The sequence below is a fragment of the Aulonocara sp. 'chitande type north' Nkhata Bay genome, linkage group LG1 (genome assembly GCF_057382095.1).
Source record: "Aulonocara sp. 'chitande type north' Nkhata Bay isolate Kocher_YH1m ecotype deep benthic linkage group LG1, A_spYH_male_GT1.1, whole genome shotgun sequence".
NCBI classification, from domain to species: domain Eukaryota; kingdom Metazoa; phylum Chordata; class Actinopteri; order Cichliformes; family Cichlidae; genus Aulonocara; species Aulonocara sp. 'chitande type north' Nkhata Bay.
In genome coordinates, this window is record NC_141344.1 from 13,294,689 (window position 1) to 13,314,968 (window position 20,280).

Genomic DNA, 20,280 nt, shown 5'->3' on the forward strand with positions numbered 1-20,280 from the left:
GCATAGCATAGAAATGTGGAAACCTTCAAGAGGCACATCTTGGGTAGGGAGAAAAGCTGGTGCATGAACGCAGTGGACTGTGGAAGAAAAATATGAAAGGAGAGAGGGCAATAATGTTGATTGGGTTTGTGTAAACGATCTACCTGATTATGACTAATCCGCCTGCTTTTAGTGCAGAAAAACACTGATTGGAGTAAGTATTGGAATGGAAGAAAAAAGAGAGGCAATGACAGATATTTTTCCACGGCTTCTCATAATTGAGGGACAACAGATTTATGAAAAACTAGAGATTTGCCCACTGTCACTCTTACTTACATTGCAAGATGTATACTATATAGTTTACTATAAACGGATACAGATCCAATCTATATCTGAGTTGGAGTGAGAGCCTATTAAAGCAGATAGATGTTTAGGTTTGTTAGGTTTTGCACAGTTTTAGTATGAATCTTGTTTTTTGTTAATTTAATGCAATATACAATAATTGGAGATGGAAACACAATTACACTAATTTACACATATGTATTTGTTGTTGCTACTCTTTGTCAAATACTGAGGTTAAACTGAGTCCATAACTGGTATGAGTCAGTTTTTACAAGCATGACTGTTTATAGAAGGGGTTTGACTTTAAAGGCTACCTTGAATTGTTTCAAATACAGCCTGGTTACTCCAGTGTTTCAGCTGTAGCTTCTTAAAAAGAAAAAGCTCACAGTTGCAATATAAAAAGCAATCACCCTTTATATTTTTATTCTGTCTCCCAGCACAATCAGAGCATGTTCTTTCCCTCTGTCTGGAGTGTGCAGGGTGTCTCGATGAACCGAGTTATTGTCTCGGTGGTGGTATGAGGCTCCTGTCGAAGCTTGTTGTCTGACAGAGCATGTGGGGCCCTTGCTGCTGCCTGTTGAATGTCAACATGCTGTGCTGCTGTAATGCACTGCTGTCGGCTTCAAAGGCATTCAAGGTCATTTTCTTCACTGAGGGGGGAAAAAATTCTCTTTTTATCAACAGGTTAAGCTCTTCTTTTGCAATCAAGTGAATCTGTCTTTTGTGCTTACTACAAGTAAGGCTAATGTTCTGTGTGATCAGAATACCTTCTAAAACCCATAGTTGATTTTGGTAGAATATGTTACAATGACTCTAAGACTGCCTCTTAGGCCTCTAAGACTGCTTAGTTTGCTGGGATCTACATGTAGGTTAGGCCTCTCTGCAGACTTGTTGCAGATGCCTGAAAGTGGTATTTGGGGGAATCCTTTGGTTTTTGTGGAAGAGGCTATGCAGGTGCACATTTTACTTGCACCATGTAGGCGCCCTGAAAAAAGGTTCTCAGAACCTTCACAGACATACGTCCTGAAAAAAGTAACTGCAAATTAACATAAGCTAAAAGGCAATTGAGTAATTTATTTGTCACAGTTCATATTCTTCTGAATGATGCAGTGACTGATTTCTTCCAGCCAGAGTCCAAACTTGTCAGTGTTTTCACCCCAGCTGCTTCCCTTCAAGCAGCTGCCCTCATAGGTGTCTGGCCAAATAATTAGATCCCTCATAGGAAAGCTGGAAAAGAGGTTTTCCAGCCAGAAACCTGGCACTTACTTATGTTAGAATAAATACAACTATTCCACTGCTTTCTCCATAATTTTAACCAGGCAAGACAAACAGCATGATATTTGGATTACTAAAGGCTCAGAAGCCAGATTTTCTTCGTAAGGCTTTTGGGCTTTTAAATCTACATCATTTTGACGTCTCCTGATATTCTGAGTAAACTGAAATTTTTACTTTTCCAAGACCTTTGGCTCTTTTTGAGCCATACTTAAGAAGGCTGAAAATACAAAGACTCTGCAAAACAAGTTTCAAAACAACTTACTTTAAAGTCTCTGAATTAAAGTGCTTTAGTCAGTAGTGATCATGTATAGCCTGCCGTTTTAGTTAGTTAATAATTTTCTCGCTGTATTTTATATCCCTCTTTTAGTGTATTTCAAAGTCGCAATGATTCAAGTTGTGTTTGGCCTGAAGCGGTATTGTAGTGATGCGATAAACTGATGCTGTCTGCTTCACCATTATAGCTTAGCCTCCATGATTCACGCACACAAGTTCTCAGTAAATTCTTCACCGAAACTCTGCTTCACTTTGTTGTTTTTAGCCGGGCTGCCACTCAGGAGCAGTTGATGATTTTTTGATATATTAGTATAACCTAATGTGTGCAGTTTCATTTTCATTTTGAGACAGTGCTGATGATTTCAAAAATTCAAAAACAAACTTGGGAGTCCCTTTTATGTGTATTCAAGAATTTTAACTTTGACATTACAATCTCTGTCAATCTAAAGTCTCTTGCTTCTTTATGCAGCCTTTTCCTTTTTTTAAAAAAAATTCTAAACCATTCGTTCCAGATGGACGACCACAATGGGAAGTTGAGGCAAAAATAATCCATGAGAAAACTCAAGGTGTAAGTAGTATTTATTTACTTTTATTTTTCTTTGACTTTGTAGTTACATTATGTTTTTTTTCTTTCCACAGTGCTTTTAACTTTGTGATATGTTTCATGACAAAAAGTCTCAATGTTTTTGTAGTCATGCATTGTGGTGGAGGTCCCTCCGTACCACAGTAAGAGCGTGAGCTCAGCCGTGCAGGTGCAGTTCTATGTCTGCAATGGCAAGCGGAAAAGGAGCCAATCACAACGCTTCACTTACCTTTCAGGTGAGTTGAAATATTCTTGTGTTTTTTAACAGAGCGGCTAAGGGTCCTTAAAAGTCTTAAGAACAGATTGAGAAAGAAAGAGCTTTAAAAATGTATCTTAAATTTAGTTTTGAGGAGTTTGGGCCATTTCTGCACATTAAGATCACACAATCCATCAGGACTGTTAACACCATGGTATTTTTGGAGCAGACTAAAGTCTGATCCACAATCCAATCTAGGAAGTGAAAAACAAATATTAGATGAAGGTGATGATCATAGTTTACTTCAAGATTTCTGTTTAACCAGCATTTTTAGTTTCTACAAATGATACAGAAATGTATTAATTAGACCTGTAATTATAAATGAAAGTCTTCATTAGTCAAGACAGAATTCAAGGTGCTATTATGACTTGGTGACGATGTAAAAGGAAGTAGTGTTGCACAGGCTATTGGAATTGTTATGGGTTTTTTTATTAACCAAAAAAATCAGCATTATTCTAGTTACCTAATTACTTAATTAGTTACTGAGTTTAATTGATGTTTAATCTGATTTGATGGTGTTTTAGACTAAAGGACCACATGAGGAATTGGGCACATAGTGAAAGTAAAAGCATTTTACCTTCAGTTTGTGTCAGACTAATAGAAAATGTTCAGATAATACTGCAGATTGCACGTACTGTTGTAATACTAAATGTCTTGTAGCTTATCAAAGATTTTGTGTTTTTTGACGTTAATAAACGTATGTAAAAAAGCGTTTGAACATATTTGTAAACACAGATGGGCTTTTTTTAGAGTCTAGATTCATAATATCTATGAAGCGCCTTGAGGCGACTTATGTTGTGATTTGGCGCTATATAAATAAAATTGAATTGAATTGAATTGAATAACGGTTTTTTTTTCTTAATTAAGAAAGTACACAATTACTTCATTTAATATTTTTGCAATGTGAGATAATACTTTAAGCATTATTTGGCATTGCTCCACGCTTGTGTGACACCCCCAAGTTAATGACAAAAGTTTAAAACATCATGTTGCACGCTTCTCCACGGGGGCTTTGCTAACCTCGTTTCTTTCTTTCTCTCTCCAAAGAAAGCATTGCTGTGGTTTAGAGAGGGCTCTTCCACTAACAATAACATTAACACCTGCCAACTGTTTATTTTGTAAAGCTTTCTCAATCCAGAGCCAACCGTTTTTTGTTTTTGTTTTTTTTTTCTGACATGCACTGCATTTGCATGATACAGATCTTTTGCTATCCAGGAAACTTTTATTATACATTGAGTGTGAGTTACAGTGTGAAGTGTACTTATTTTTCTTAAAACATTAAGGAACTCAGTCTTAACGTTTTATTGTTAAAGTTTCTTCAATATTTCAAATCCTTTTTCGGATCAAATTTATGTCTTGTTATTAGATATTGTTATTGTGTTCTTTTTTCCCTCATAAAGCAAGTCAAACTGAAAACATAGTTGGCGGAATATATTGACATGTGAGCATTTTGTGCAACACATCCAAACCCTTACTTTCACCGCAGCAGTGTGTATAATTGTGTTTGTGTGTGTGTGTGTTTATGTGTATAAGCAGCCTTGCCCATCCACCCACCCAGCCTTTCTGTTTGCAAGCACGCCCACTCTGCACAGGCAGTTCCTGTTTTCCCCGTTGACAGATTAGTTCAGCCAATTACAGCAGAGTAGAATAACCCTGCTCAGTCAGTCAAGATGGGTCGCTGACACCACTAGTGTCACCACGGACACCGCCTCCTTTATTGTGGCAAAAATAGAAAAAAGAAATCTGCTAATCAGTCGGTTTCATGTTTCATCGTGGGCTGCTGCAGAGGCCCTGGCCCAATTTAAGAATGTGTTCTGAGAAAACTTGGAGAAAAACTGATGAACAAATAACCTTTGTTTCTGTTTTGGTTTTTGAAATCGCTGCATTGTCATTCAGGTAACGGGGATAAATCTCACGTATTTGGACTAAATTTTTTATAAATTTCGGAAAATAAAAGATGAAAACATCTTGAGCTTATTCATATACTGTTTATATTTGTATTCCCTGGCTCCTTTTCAAGCCATTTCAAGTTTAAAAGCAACGTTACTGTGCCTCTTGCCTTTTAATCCCAGAAAGTGATTAAAAGCACAGTCAGTGAACTCGTTGGTTCTGTTGGTCTGATCCGGGCTGGGGGGCATTCAGCTCTTCTTCCCACACAACACTTCACATGATGGCAGCCAGACTGACAACATATGCTCTCTCTCTGATTCAGAGCTGGATAAAAATAAAACTCACTGTCACTAGGCACCAGATTGGGAAATAGGTTACTGATTGGCATAGCAGTGCTCTAAGCTGTCACAGTAAAAGGAAATGGCCCCATTTAGTATAAAAAATTTGGGAGGTTTTTTTTTTTTTAATTTTATATAGCTTTAAGGGTCTTTTAGTCTACTTTCAGCCTTAAACCACAATTCTGAGGAAACTAGTGGGACCTGAAAATGTGGAAAAACTTAAAAATGCAACTCACTTTTGTAGCTGGTTTAGGTCCTTGGACTACTGTACCTGAAGCAAAAATAGCAGTGATATTGTTGATACGGCAACACTCTGGCTTGATAAATGCATATATTGCTTTTATCTATGTTCTTGCTGTGTTTGGTTGGCAGACATGACTGACTGTGTGATTTTTCTCATTTCCCTTCCTCCTGTCTGTGTGTACCTCTGTCCCTTTAGTTATGGTTAAACAGGAGCACAGAGACGAGCTGGACCTTCCTGCGGTACCTCCTATTTCCATGCCCCGGGCACCTGCTGGCAGTCTGGTGCGCACCCAGCTGCCTTCTCCTGAGCTGGGCCACCCATCGGATAACCTTCTGTCCAGCTCCCCTCATGGCCTGGCCACGGGCTCCGGACCTGGCCTGCTACCCGTGCAGACCCCCTGCCCCTCCCTGGGCTCCCCATCTTTCCAGCACCTGCCCCAGCTCCAGGGTCGCATTTTGCATCACCCCCCTGCAGACTGCCAAATGACGTACCACCCGAACTCTGCTCCCCTTTCTGTTCCTCCTCATTCTTCCTACCAGCCCATGCAGCACAGTCATGGTCACAGCCTGCCCTTCAACGGCCAGCCCAGCCTTTCTCCTCAGGGCTATGAGAGGATGCCATTTCAGCAGAGCCCCAGTGCAACATCACACCCAATGGGCATGGGAATGTTGTACCCCTCCTCCCCTTGTTCCTCACCAACCGCTCCATCCTCTTCAACAACCAACCCCATTGAGGGTTCCCCACAGAGCCAGCAACCCCTCTTTCCTCCCTCATGCTCACATCTCCAAACGCTGGGAAGCTATCACTGCTCTCCCACCCAGGTGCCCTCCCCAGGTGGACACCCCCTAACAGGGCAGCACTCCACACCACTGCAAAGGGCCATGGGCTATCACCCAGTTAGTCAAAGATCAGCATCATGTCCCACAACGTCCAGCGCCCCTCCTCCAAGGATGGTGCCCTCTCCCCACTCTGGGCCTTCTTCTCCTCAGCTCCACTCATTGCCGTACCAGTCTCCCACCTCATCTTCACCCACCTCAGGCGGCAGCCCCCTGGGGCCACTCCAACAGCAACATTCAGGACAACTTTCTCCCCAGGCTACAAGCCCAGTCATGACTAGCCTTTCTCCGGCAGGAGTGGGGCCTCTGGTTCATCCTCTAAGCCCTCAGGGGCCCTTCCAATCAGATGGGGAGAGGCTGAGTATTAAACAGGAGCCAGAGGACAGGGAGCCCACCTTCCGCTCCATTGGCTTACAGGACATCACACTGGATGATGGTGAGATATATGACCTTATATTCTTAAAACATTTCCTGTGGGTTTAGTTTTTATTGCCTAGGCTCAGTGGCTACCTTGTATTTTAATAAACAGTGAAACACGTGTAACCTTTGGGAGAAAGTTCAATGTTTAGAACTAGCTGCCTTTACAATTTTAACTGTCATTACGTAAAAAGAAAGAGCTGAACTCATTCAAATTTGACTGTCTTTCAGAAGTACCGGTAACACAAAACAGACAAAGCAATCTGAAATAAAAAATTAAAGGTTGATGGAGTAATAGTGTAAAAATAGTAATTTCTATTTTTTTTTTAATTATTATTATTATTATTATTATTATTTTAACCATGCTTCTTTCTCTCTGCAACCCTGTTTTGTTCTGTGTGTAACTATGCGTCTTTGACTCTCACTCAGTTTTCTGTCAGTCCAGCCTTCAACTCTCATTATCACATTTTCCTATCCTTTTACACAAGATATTTAGAGCACAACCATCTGTGATCAATCTCATTTTCAGTCTGAAACAAGGGACCGCTCAGGGATTAAATTTACCCTACAATATGTGACGCACAAGATAAATTTGTACCTGATGATGTAAAACAATACACAGCACCAGTTGTTATATTTTCAAGAGGCTGAAACCTTGATGCCTGATAACAGTGATAGTGTTTCATCTGTCACTGCAGTGCACAGTTGTGTACACAGGTTCATTACTGAGGGGTCTTGTGACTTCGTATTGGGTAACATAGACACAATAAGACTGATAGCTGTAGTATCGTATTAAAGGGTCTAATTGTGGACTGCAGAGCTTCTGTATCTGTGGCAGCAGTTTGGAGATTAATTACATTTTGAATGTTTTGGCTTCTTGGAGCTGAAGGCAGGGAGAGGATTGCATCATTTTGTGCTACTTGCAAAGACTGTGGCTGGAACACGACGACTACGTTTGTGTGCTGCTGCAGTAATTACATCCTGTGTGTGCTTGTGTGTACTTGAGCGTGTGTGTACCTGCACTAACAACTCTAATTAGCATGCTCAGAAGAACTTGTTGACTTAACAATTGACCATGAAGTCAGCACATGCATTTAGCACCTTTTTTTTTTCTCTCATCCATGAACTTCTCATCCTAAAATATGTTAATCCACACCGTTCTAAGTCACCTACCTCCTTATCTGTAGGTTGTGTTACCACTACTGACATATTCAAATGAGAGTTCTGAAGATTTAGGGTTAATAAGTAGCCTGGCAAGGCTATGTAAGGGAAGTGTGATACTGCGTTCTAGAAAGGGTCAGTCTCATTAACACAGCACTGCTCGCAGTAAGTCGTGTGAACAGCTGGTGGCGTTCTATAGTGCATAAAACTTAAGAATACATATAGCTATTCCCTTTTCACAGCCTCATTCATGTGCACACATGAAGTCTGTTTAGCTGCTTTTTTTTTCTTCATGAAACTTTAGCGCAGTTTTATTCAGCCTCTGCCCCTGTCAAACACGGAGACACAGTCACTTTGAAAGTAGCTGCATGTACTCAATCTCTTATTTGAAAAAAAGTGTGAGAAAAGTTTGTGAGTGACACAGTTCAGACGGGAATGTAAGCTCTCCCTTTGAGCCTGTGGCTAAAAATAGCTTTCTGTGCCAGCCCAGCTCTGTAGGCCATGTTTTGAAGTAGAAATGTGGAGTTTTTACCCGGCTCTGAGTTTTAGGAGGTCGCAGCACACTCTCTTAAGTAGACCACATACACCCCAGTTTGGCAGACAGGCAGATCAGGATGAACACAAATTTTACCACAAGGGTTTATGAATTCATGAAGCGTGGCGATAAACCTGCATTCTGGTTTCATAATTTGAAAAAAAAAAAAAATCTAAAATTATGACTTTTGAACACTTGTACATAATTATCATTTGTTTTCTGATAAAATGCGTCTTGTGTTTAGAAGAGTTTGTTCTCAGACTGGTTTAATATAGACTCACTATTTTTGCATGGATGTCCATCACACTTAAGCTCAACTTTTGCTGTACTACCATAGACTGAAGTCGGCGATAGAAGAGGGAATACAAATGTGTAGAAAACTGCTCTGATTAGCAAGCAGATGGCACTTGTGACGCACACCATAGCATGCGCGAGATGTGTGTCTTGGTGCGTGTGTTAGGGAGAGATTGTGTGTTTTGTGTTTGTGTGCATCTTTTTGATATTGTGGAGGTGTGTGTGTGTGTGTGTGTGTGTGTGTGTGTGTGTGTGTGTGTGTGTGTGCCTGCCCGTACAGAGCAGGAGACACAGGAGGTGAGAAGACAGACTGACAGACAGATGGACAGACAAGTCCTGAATCCAAACCCACTGCAGGGTCACTCAACTGAGACGTTCAATCTGAAATGTTCTTGGAATCTGAAATTAAATTGAAGTGTAAACTGAATAATTTAATGATTATGTACAATGTGTAATGCACATTTGAAATTTTCATTCCTGTCTAAACACAGAAGTGTATTTTTGGAGAAACAGCACTTAAGATGTATATAAAAATTACATAGATAACAATTGCTTCTTTGTGATACAGGGGCAGCCATGCTTTATTTTTATTAGGCTTTGCAGTGAAAGACCATAAGCCACAAAAGCAAAGAAGTATCTTCTCAATGTAAAAGCAACAAGAGATTTAACAGAGTGTTTCTAAAATGTGGAGCTTTTCTACTGCTTTGATGTCTGAATCAAAACAGAACAGAATATAATTGGGTGGCGTCTTAATGGAAAATGATCAAAGACACTGTTTTTTTATAACAAATTTGGTGTATAGAGCAAGATTTATCAGAACTTTAACCAGAAAATGAATTATAGTTTCCATTTAGGTGTCGTATACGTGATTAATAGGTTAATAGGTTTATAATCCGTGAGATTGTCAGGCAGGTTTTCCAAGCATCTATAGATACACGTTTGTTTGGTGACTGTATGAGCATGGTAGCGGCTTAAAGAATGCATAGTGGTCATGGTGACAGAGTCTGAAGCTGTTTTGCTGCCAACCTGTGCACTTAACTAATTAATCTGCACGTGACTGTCTTTATGTTTGCAGAGCACAGCTGGGAAAGAATAGCATGTGTGTTATTGGCTTTGTTTGCATGTGAGCAGTTGCTGTAGTGTCGACACTGCACGCAGCGTGTGTCCACAACAAAGCCGGTCTTTTGTCTGCGCTGCCCTGCCCAATTTCATAGCTGCCCCAAACTGTGAGCTATGGCTTTGAGGGTTAATATTAGGCAGAGCCCTGCTGCTTGCACTCCTCGAGGCAGAGACACTGGCACAGTAAAGACACAGAAACATGCACATTGAGCGACACGTATCATCCTGTGGATGTCATCAAATATGCCAGGCAGTGTCCATCTTTAAATATATGTTTTTATTGTTCTGTTTTTCTGTGTTTACAAGGAAAGAGACTACATACAAATGAAAAAGTTTCACCAGCTGTTGCTAAAAGGACAAAAAGCATTTTGTGGTGGAAGAAAAATCTTCACGTTGGGAGATTTAGTTTTTATTTTTTTGCTCCATCTTTGTTGGTCCACACAGATTTATCTGCTAAGCAACATTTTTGCACTAAAAAATGTTCTTGCTCGTTATCTAAAGAGCACCACTAATCTCTTCTTCTATGTTCAGTGTGATGGTGAATGCAGCACTAGGTTGGCTTAGCTTAGCTTTCATAATAGAGTTGGGTTATGGAGCAGCTAGACTGTCTATACCATTATGTGACAAAATCCACCCACCAGCTCAGTAGTGCTGCTTCACACATGCATACAGAGTTTACAGAGTTCAGTTACTGGGCCACTTCATGAAGTCTGCACTTAATGTCCAAATGAAAGTGATACTTGTTTCTTTAACAGAAAGATAATCTGCTGTTAAGTCATGTGTGAAGGTGCTAGCAGATGGATTACTTTCACAGAAAACAATTTTTTCCCGTTTCCATTCTTTGTGAATTCACCAGCTGTTGTAGTTTCATATTAGCAGACAGAAATAATTTGGTATGTACCAGGTAATGAGAGGCATGTTATAATGCCACCGAAACCAACGACTTCCCATTTTGCTTATCTCTAAATGATAAACTGTCATTTGTTTATTTAAAGTCATTTCATGATGTGCATCCTGCAAATGATGTGTGCACCATGAATGCTACAAATAGCTGAGAACTGGAAAGTTTGTAATTAAAAAAAAAAAGTGGTGAACTGGCCACTGACCAAGTAATCCAAAAAGACTGTTTCTCAGCAGTTGGCCCTCCAAGGGGGGGAAAGCCAGTAAATATTGGATTTTAACTTTGAGAAATACAGCTACAGCTTTCTCTTAAATGAAATTAAACATAAAATTAGACTTTCAAATACCTTTTTGTCTTTGGGTCCTTTTCTAAGCTGTAATTCATTGATATTTTTTCTTGGAATGAAAAGTTAATTTGTCGAGTCGCCATCACAAACAGATTTAAGTCATTTGCAGAACATTATTTTTTTTCATGAAAACACAGAAAGAAATTAGTTGTTTTGTGTGACAGTATGAAGTCTCTAACACATTAGAGTTAGAGACTTCATACTGCCATTAGGCAGAAGAATAACACGGATAACCCCAAACTCCTGATTTGCTGGCATAAACGCTGTAAGCAGTGAAAGGAAAATAGATTTCCATTAAATGCCACCGCTGCTCTTTAAAAACAATGGCAAACATTTGCTGGTCTTTTCCCCTCAAACAAGTGGAAAAGGACTTTCTGTGTCATCTTTCCACACAATTAGGGTCTTAAAGAGTTTAATGCAGATGTCTTGGCAGACGCAACCTGGTATGGAGACGGTGCCAGTTGCTGCATTTTTCGTTAGAAGAAGGGAAAGCCTAGAAGTCCCTCTGTGGTAATAAAAGTAGTTTAGCTCGTACGTTGTTTTTTTGTTTTGTTTTGTTTTTTTAAATATGCATATATGATATTATTTAGGAAAGTAGTACTGCTGCTTTTATGGTTAAGGTTTTTTCATTGTTTTTTTTCTCTGTTGCTTTGTTGACAGTCTGTTTTTTGTGCTCTTAAGCCAGGTATGGAGCATTGGTGCTCAACTGGAAAATTAATACTAGTCACCACATTTTCATGCTGCACAAGTAAGGACTTGACAGATTGTAGTAAAGCAGTTTTCACTCCCCTTGTAATGCTGTGGAAATGTGTGTTTGCAAGCTTTTGTGTGTGTTTGTGCCCGTGAGCTTTCGGTGAGTCACTTTAGCCTGTTGATGCTACGTTGCCGCTGCATTCCTGTTGGTAGCCAAAATATTACAGGAAAAATAAATTTCTTCTGTTTGTTCTTAAATCTAAAAGATTTCCTGCTTTGCTCCTGAAATATCTTTGGATGTTAGACTTGCTAATGAAAGTATTTGAAGATGTCACTTTTTTTGAAAATTGAAGTGGGGAAAAAGCTCTAAATCTGTTGTTTTAGTTCAGCTTGCAGCTGGTAGAAAATGACAGTTTAAATGAAGAAAACAAAAAAACAAAACAATAGTTTATACATTTTATTAGTGGTGTGGGTTTTGGAGATGCCCCCCAAGTGGCCATTCAAACTCCAGTGGTTTCTGTTTTAAAACTGTCTTCCGGTCATCCGCTAAGTGGAACCACAATTCTGTGTCCTCGTTGAAAGGCGAGAGTCTTGCGAATCACTTACCGTTAGATCAAATGGGAAATCCACAGATGATTCACAGAGATGAGTGACTTTGAGAAACTGAGACTTTGTAAAAAGCTTCTCCGGTATGCTCTGTGCCCTCACCCACCCACTCACTCACTCCAGAAGTAAAATTAAAATGAAGCATAAAGGGATCACAGAGAAGCAGCTGAGATGAAGGGTAAATGGAAATAAAAGGGGGGGGAAGACTTTTCCGGAGCAGGCCTGGAAGATTTCAATACCAGTTCTATCAACTGACCGTCTATTTCCAATGTGTGTGATCAGTCAGTGGCTCTTTTACTTAAAGTTTGCTCTCATAGACGAGGCTTTGTGAGGATGTGTGCATGTCATTACAGGGCCCTGCAAGTGGAAACTGTGTGCTTTGATATTCCCTGTTGCAGGCAAACCGAGTCTTGCTTCCCTCTGTTCCCTTTGCGCCAGTATTTTCCATTGTGGCATGTTGTCTTCATTTGCTGGACCAAAGAATCACTCAAACTTTGAGCTATTTGCTTAAGCCGCACTGCCAGGGTAATGTTTTTAATGCCTGGGTCAGGGAATGTTTTTCAGTGTGTCATAAAGAGTTTTGATAATTACCCACTTTCCATTTCGACAGAAGACATGTTTATCGTACTGAATGACCATCTGCCTGTTTCACTTCTGTTTTGCATTTTGGAAATCTTTTCAATATGCCTATGCTTTTGACATGCACTTTAGAAACGTGAGCTAACCCAGTCACAGTGGTCTCCTGCTAGATGTGAAACCTCCTTTCAGGGAAATTTAACAGAGCCCCTGATACCACTTCAATCACAATATGCAAATCTGACAACAAATTCATTTCTCACTTAGCAGTTTATTTCTAAGATTTAAAATCTGCCTGACATTTTGTAGCCACGCTTTTTTCCCCCCTGGGTTTGAGGTAATATCTATAATATTCTGGACCTTCTAGCTCGTTGTGACTCTTACCGAGCCTACGGGCAGACAGTAGTGGTGCTTAACACAAAGAGTTTTCTCTTTCTCCTGCATTCAAAAACAAACTTCTTTCGTATTTGTGCTGGAAACTACACAACAGTGTATTGCTAAAGATTGGATGAGAAAAAAGGTCTGCATGCATGGTGACTGGAAAAATCGTCCTCCCTCTAAGTTAACATCTTTAATCGTGCAACGCAATCGATGATTAAGAGAGGAGGCAGCACTTCATGGGTTTCTTTTGTTCTTTTCAGTCAGTTAAAAGATTTAAATCTGTTAGCTCCCAGAGGATTGAGTGATCTGATTGTAGCCTTTACAAGTAGGAGTAACTGTAGTAATGGTAGTAGGCTGACTGCAGATGTATATTTTGACTAGGGAGCCCCCCTCCCAGTCATCTGCAGAGGATCTCCCTTCGGCTGAGACATTCAGAGCCACAGTTACTACGACAGGCAGCGCTGAATCACTGGTTTTCTGTTGCACCGTCATGAACAATACCAGTAAACCTGAGAAAATACTATGGCATATGAAACTAGTCATAGCTTATGCGCGACTCAAACCTCTGTTTCACTTCTGGTTATTGATGTGTGGAGCTCCAGGTTAAATTGAAGCATAGATTATCTGTTGCTCAGTGATGAGGGAAACGTTTTATTTTTACAGACTGCGATGATTGCTCAGTTGCTTACTGTTGCTTTGGTTTTGGCCTTGTTCTCCTTAGAGATAAGCGTTTTGGTTTACTGACCTGCTAGCTCTAGTTTTTAGTCCACACGTTAGAACTTTTGTTATGAAACTGAAGCTGTTCCAAGTAGTTTGTTGAATTGAATGAGAAGGGAAACAGAAAAGAATCGTAAATGGGCAGAGGTGGAGTAAACTCCTTTTCCGTTGTATGTCTCTTTTGAGATGGAAAATCTCTTCCAAAATAAGTTCTGCTTATTTCCGACGGCCCCACACGAAATTGTCCAAATTTGCATCGAGCGCTGATGTAATATCGAGACCGAAGCCTCATGAAAATATTTCTGAAAGTTCATTTTGGGAAACCTCACTAGAGGGTTGTTGTTTTTTTTGTTTGTTTTTTGAAAGAGAGCGAGAACAAATTGAATCGAAATGAGCGGAATAAGTGTAAACTTTAGCTGGGTTTTGTGAATTTTTATGCTAATTCCTTTTTTTTTTTTGTCTCTTCTTACGTATTTATCGGTTGATAGATTAATGTTTGCCTATGCAACAATCTAATCAGTACAGCGGAAAGTGATGAGTTTTTGCAGACGCCCACTTAATGTCGGTCTGTCGCACTTCACACTATGTTGCTCATATTCCTGTGGTATTAGGGCAGATTCACTCCCTTGAATAAACAGAGCTTACCACATAACGCTTTAGCTGTGCAGAAGGCCTGTAAGCGCAACTCTGTAATGTGTACCTCTAATTTGATCCATCAGTGCTCACAGTCATAATTTTTCTTACACACTAAAAGCAATTTAATTACGTTTAGTGTAGTTAAGTGCTATTAAGATATATTCTAAATTTGATCTGGATTAAAAATGCAAGAAGTCAAATGTTAAACCTTTATTGAACTTCATTAAACTGGTGTTACAGAAATAAAAGAAACTCAGTCTATAGCTGTGTCATTTTATCAATACAGCTGCTGCTCTGGCGGTCCTTTAACAGCTGTAAGATGCAGTTTATTTTGAGCCCAGCTGCAGCACTTGTCTTTCAAAAGGTCACGGCCTTTAAAGGAGATCTGTGGTCCTCCATCAGAGCTTTATTTCACATGAGGAATTATGTGACAAAGCAATGAACCAGTCCACTTGCATGTTATACGTCAAAGTTAGACTGTATGCTCAAAGGTAAATGTTTGCTTTGATAATCACACGGTAGTCTCATAAGTGCGTGGTGTTGCTGTGAGTGTGAGAGTGTGCGCGCGCGTGTGTGTGTGAACATGGTTGACATGGGAAAGGAAGAGCCTCCCACGCTAACAGGATGATGTGAGTGATGGTGGCCAGACACAAAAGCGAACAGCAGAAAACACAAATAAAGTACACCAAGGCACTAAATTGCGCTTCTGGTCCCATGACAGACTGTGACAGACAATCATGTGTTCAATTTGAAAAAATGAACTTGAAGTACTCTTGAGTTTGAGGAGGCGGCGGTGAAGCTGTGAAACAGATATAAAGGTTAACAAAATAAATGTTAAGACTTCTTTGTTTTGCTGAATTTATTAAGGTTGTGTTGCTTTCTTACTCCACTTGTATTACTTTATAGCGTTTATGCGTGTTTGTGTGCGTGTTGTTAAATTTGAATATGGTTTCTTTTTTCTGAAGAAACGCTCTTGGCTGGTTCATTTGCTCATCGATGACTAAGTCGCTCCCTGTCACATATTTTAACTGAGTTACAGTAAAGCATTTGCTTATAAACTTCTCAGGAGTGGGGGCTTGATTTTGCACTACAGATGCACATGTGGACAGAGTGGGGTGGAGAAGAGCTGCATTTTGATGGGCATGCACAGACATATCTGCCTTTGAGTGCTGGTGTCACACTGGGCCAGAGGTCTTTGCTACACCCACCCAAACCAGTTTGCCGAGCCTGTCTTCTACACTCTGTGTTTTTGACCTGTCATCGTGTCATTTAAAACACTTAGGGAAACCACATGAAGAAGTCAGAGGATAAAAGGTGAACTCATACATGTTGTAAGAATGGAAAAAAAAAAAGAAACATTCACCTCACATTTTCCATAAATTTAAAATAAATGAAAGTGTTCTTACTCTTTCTTTCCTCATGTCTTCCTCACCACGTCAAAGTAAAGCTGATTTACTTCACGGCTGGAGTTTTTACTGGCTCCCTGCTGTGTTTCTTGTGGTCCCAGTGTGAGTTCTGAATGGAGGCAGCAGATGTAAAACAACCATTCAGGCTGGCTGGAAAACAGGCTGAGAAAGACTTGCTTGTTATTTATTTAAAATCAGGCTCTAACTGAGTGTGTTGAGTAATTAACCTCGCTGTGCCTGAGTGCCTCTCCGGGCTCAACAACGTGTTTAACAATAGATTGGTTTTACACAACCTTTTTGCCATGCTTACACACCCCATGAACGGGCCTGAGGAAATGTACTGAACCACCATTAAATCTCTAATGAAGTAATGGACGGCCCCGCTGGTTGGCCAGCTGCACAGGAGTGTGTGTTTATAGGAGTCAATGTGCTGTGCTAACTGCTAACATTTCTTGGACTTGAACACTGTTTAGAATTGGCACATTCAGTGAATGGAATAGTTTCTCTCATTTGCTATGTCAGGAGAGATTATATCTCACGTCAGAGCCATGACTTTGTGACCTTTGTGTTTGCCAGTTTTTTTTTTGAGTATTTTCTTTTTCCATTTTAATCTTTTGGCAGTTTGAATTTGCTATTTTTGTCCTATGAGGAACTCAGGGTGGAACTGCACTGACCTCTGCTGGAAAGAAATGCAAATGTTCTGACAATATAATATATTTAAAGTTTTGAATATTTATTAATATTTTTTTTCTGTTTGTCTCCCTTCACAGTGAATGAGATCATCGACAGAGACATGTCCCAGTCCCCCAACCAGTCGTAGCTCGGCCCTTGCGCCAATCCCCTGCAACTCGTAAATCCTGCCACTTCCTCACCTCCAGTATGGACCCAGGTGCCGGTCCGGGTGCTGGTCCTGATGGAAGAAGGGGGTTGAAGAGAGACGATTGTTGTCAACGGCTGAATACAGTTGGGAGAGTCTGTTCCAAACCACAAGGATTTGCAAGTTCACCAGCCTGAAGAAGACACTCGTCTGATTTCTTTTAAAACTGTTTGTCCTGTGTAGAGAACTTGATGCTGAACTACACAGATTAAAAAAAAAAAAGTGAGCAGGAGGATGTTGTAGCCATGCCAAGTTAGAGCCAGGGTAAAAACTGTCAGAGAACAATAAGAAACCGTTAAAAAAAAACCCTTCTTTTTCTTCAGCTCTTTAATGATCAGGGCTGTCTGTGACCCTTCAAAGCACCCAGTCTTCCTGACCAATCAGTTCTCACCTCTGTGAGTCTTGAGCACTCAACTTTTTTAAGTTTGTCTACAAGAGACAACTTAATGCGCTGTCGTCGCCCTCTCACCAGCATTGACCTTTCTTATGAGAATAAGAGATGCTCAGTAGTGCACAATCACAATGAGCCAGAAGGCTGTGGCAGTGCTCTCAGTGTTGCCAATTTCTCAGGCAACACTCTTAAGCACCAGGGTGCTATAAAATATTCAGGGTTAATTGAACATCAGCAAAAGTGTGGCAGAACAATTAAGAGGTGAAATTGGCTTAATAATGATCAGAACACCCATAATTATTTCAGAAAAAGCTTTGCTAGCCAAGCTTTGCTGTCAGGCTGAGTGAGTAAAATTTGCTGTAATGATGATGTCCACTCTTTTTTTCCCCTTCTTTTCCCTCCTGTAAATGATGAAAATATTCAGATTTAGAGGAGCGGGGTCCTGGCAGGTAGAACGAGCTCTTGTGGCACCGGTCTCTTTCGGATCTGCAACATTCCACAACTTTTTGTAATCTTGCAGCCGTGTAGATATCTGTACATTAATTCCCATACACCACCATACCCTAGCTTTTCTTCTCCTTTCTCCTCTGTTTCTTTGCCTTCTTCACATTGAACAAATGCCTTATTACCAGTTAGGAGCTTTCAGTGGTGGCGAAAGCTTTTTGTTTTTGTTGTTTTGCACAGCAGGCTTTAAGTTTAACTGTTTCAGAAACTGATATGGGGCTCGGATTATGCGGATGTGATTTCAGGAATCCCGATGAGGGAGAGTTGGAAGATGCATGAAGACGCAGATTATTTTGGTGTTTGAGAGAAGTTTTTTCATTGGTCCACAGACACAGAGCTTTCTGCCTCTGACACTTCCCCAAATCTCCCAGGGCCCTTTGTGTGCCTTCAGTTTCCTAACAGCAGTCATACTTCTAGTGGTATGAGAGCTGAGGCAGCAATTATGAGAAAGTATTTATGCATAAAGATGTTTATGTATTGCACCCTGTTTAGCAATGAAAGCTGAAATCCAGGACTCCAGAAAACAGGAATCGGATGTATCGGGGGGGTATCCCACATCCCTCTATTAAAAACAATCAGTCTTTGCTGATAACAATCCAAGACTCCTCCTTCATCCAGGATTTATTCATTCCCATTCTTTCTCTCCTCGCAGATGTGCAGTGCCTGTACGGCGGCAATAACAAACCTGAGGAAAGAGCATCTTCAGGCAGGTTTTTAGTCAGATATGATGTGGATGTGAACAGACAGATACTGATTTTGATTTGAAGATTTCCACTGGTTTCTGCCTTAAGCTTGACAAGGGTGAGGAGAGCTCAGGAGTGTTTTCTTTAATTATGGTTTGAAGTGAGTTTCCAGGTGAAAATGATTATGCTATGCATTCAGACTCTGCCTAATGCCTTTACATAAGAAAAAAGACAAAAAAGAAAGACCTTGATGCCTGTAGGAGTAGACTCTAGATGTGTTTTAGATGCTTGATTGATTCCGTTAGCATCCTGGATTCGTCCATCAGCCAACCTGCTTTGCCGAGGACGCGGTGCAAGCATCTTAATAGGTTCAGTTCTGAGTGAGTGTGCAGATGAGTGTTTGATGTTCGTACCAAATATGCTGTACAGAAGACAGGAATCTTAAGAGTCCTACTTTCAACAAGAGAAGCACACACATGTATTTTAGGCTATGCAAATTGTAACAACAGCAAATGTGAGATATGATGTTATATATGAGAAAGGAGATTATAAAATAGGTGTAAAGTCGCTTATGAACTTCACAGAGAAAAAAAACTGAACCTTCAGATAGTGCGAGTATCATGTCACTATGTAAACTATTAGAATGCCTTAACTCTTGTTTGAAAACCAGTTTTCAGTGTGTCTGTATGCTGTTCTGGGTTGTTGTTATTTTTCTATGCGTAAGATATAAGTCGGTAACTATTATTGTTATTTTTGTTTGATTTTTTTTTTTTTTTTTAGGGGGAATTGTGGACTTTAAGGGTGGGGTGGGAGGAAAAAGATGTTTTGGGCTTTTTTTGCATAAAGCTGCTTCTGCAGTTTGAAAGACGCGAGTCTACAAAAAAACACAAAATAAAACAAACAAAACAAGCAAAAAAAACCCATAAAATTAAAAAAAATGTAATAAAAAAACTAAAAAGAAGCAAAACCAGCAATGACAGTAAACTCTGGCTGCTGCCCTCGTCTGTCATAACCAAAGACCGAACAATATGTTCCCACTTTACATAATAGTAAAGCAACAGAGACTGTACAACTCTATTTTTGATACTTTGAAATGGATGTCATTCCTAAAAAAGGTGGGGACATGAGCGTCTCATATAATAATAAGGGAAATACAGGTTTAGCTTATGTTTACCAAGCCTTGTATTGTCATTTCTTGTATATTTTGTATGTTTCAATTTTTGTAATTTTTAAGACTGCAGTGCTTTTTGAAATTATTCAAAGGGAATAATACCTTGCATCATACTGTAGACTCTAGTGTATGTCAATAAAACCAAAAGCTCAGCCATGGCTTTGCATCACCTCACTTTTTTCATCGATCTCTCTGAGATACAACTTTATTTTATACAACTTGTCTTTATATTTTGCAAAGTTAATGGTAAATGGGTGAAGTGATTTTATTAATATTCATAAACATTATTCGTAAACATAACTGGAAGTTCAATATATAAGTCAAAAACACAGTTTGTACAGTTCCAGTGAGCTTAAACATCAGTGTTTTGATATTAGTTTTGTTTATTTAACACTCTTAGGCAAGCTTCCCATCCCTCCACTCAGACCATTTCTGATGAAGCTTCAGTGAACGTAGGTGGATGAACTGAAGAACCAGATTAATCTCTCAGCTCCTGCATCAGGTCTTGGAATTTCCTCCTTCTGAAAGGACATGCCTTTCAGAGATACTGCTCATCTCCTGTTGATAGTTTTTTTTTGTTTTGGGGTTTGACACAGGCTTTTTTCAGGTATCCAGTTTAGACACAACACTGGTTCATCTGGGTTAGGTTGCTTTTGTTGTCTTGAATGATTCATAGGTGAGTGTTAAGCGGCTTAACAAAGAAAACATTCACGTGAAACTGGTCAGGTACAAGTACCAGACTGAAAATACGTGAAAAAAGCAGAAACTTTGAAAGCCAGAAGAACTACTAAAGAGTATTTTAAGAAATGATTGTCTGACAAACTATAAAGAAATAAGGGGTGGCTCAAGA

General features: G+C 39.9%; 1 protein-coding gene across 1 annotated transcript in view; it reads left to right on the plus strand.

The window, feature by feature from the left end:
* Positions 1 to 19,588, plus strand: part of nfatc3a (nuclear factor of activated T cells 3a) — a 60,168-nt gene extending 40,580 nt beyond the window's left edge. The window contains exons 7-10 of the mRNA XM_086277457.1: positions 2,382 to 2,437; positions 2,562 to 2,688; positions 5,376 to 6,452; positions 16,575 to 19,588. Of these exons, the coding sequence (XP_086133583.1) occupies positions 2,382 to 2,437; positions 2,562 to 2,688; positions 5,376 to 6,452; positions 16,575 to 16,624 (1,310 nt within the window). The 3' untranslated portion in view covers positions 16,625 to 19,588. The remainder of the gene's footprint in view (positions 1 to 2,381; positions 2,438 to 2,561; positions 2,689 to 5,375; positions 6,453 to 16,574) is intronic.
* Positions 19,589 to 20,280: the final 692 nt, after the last annotated feature.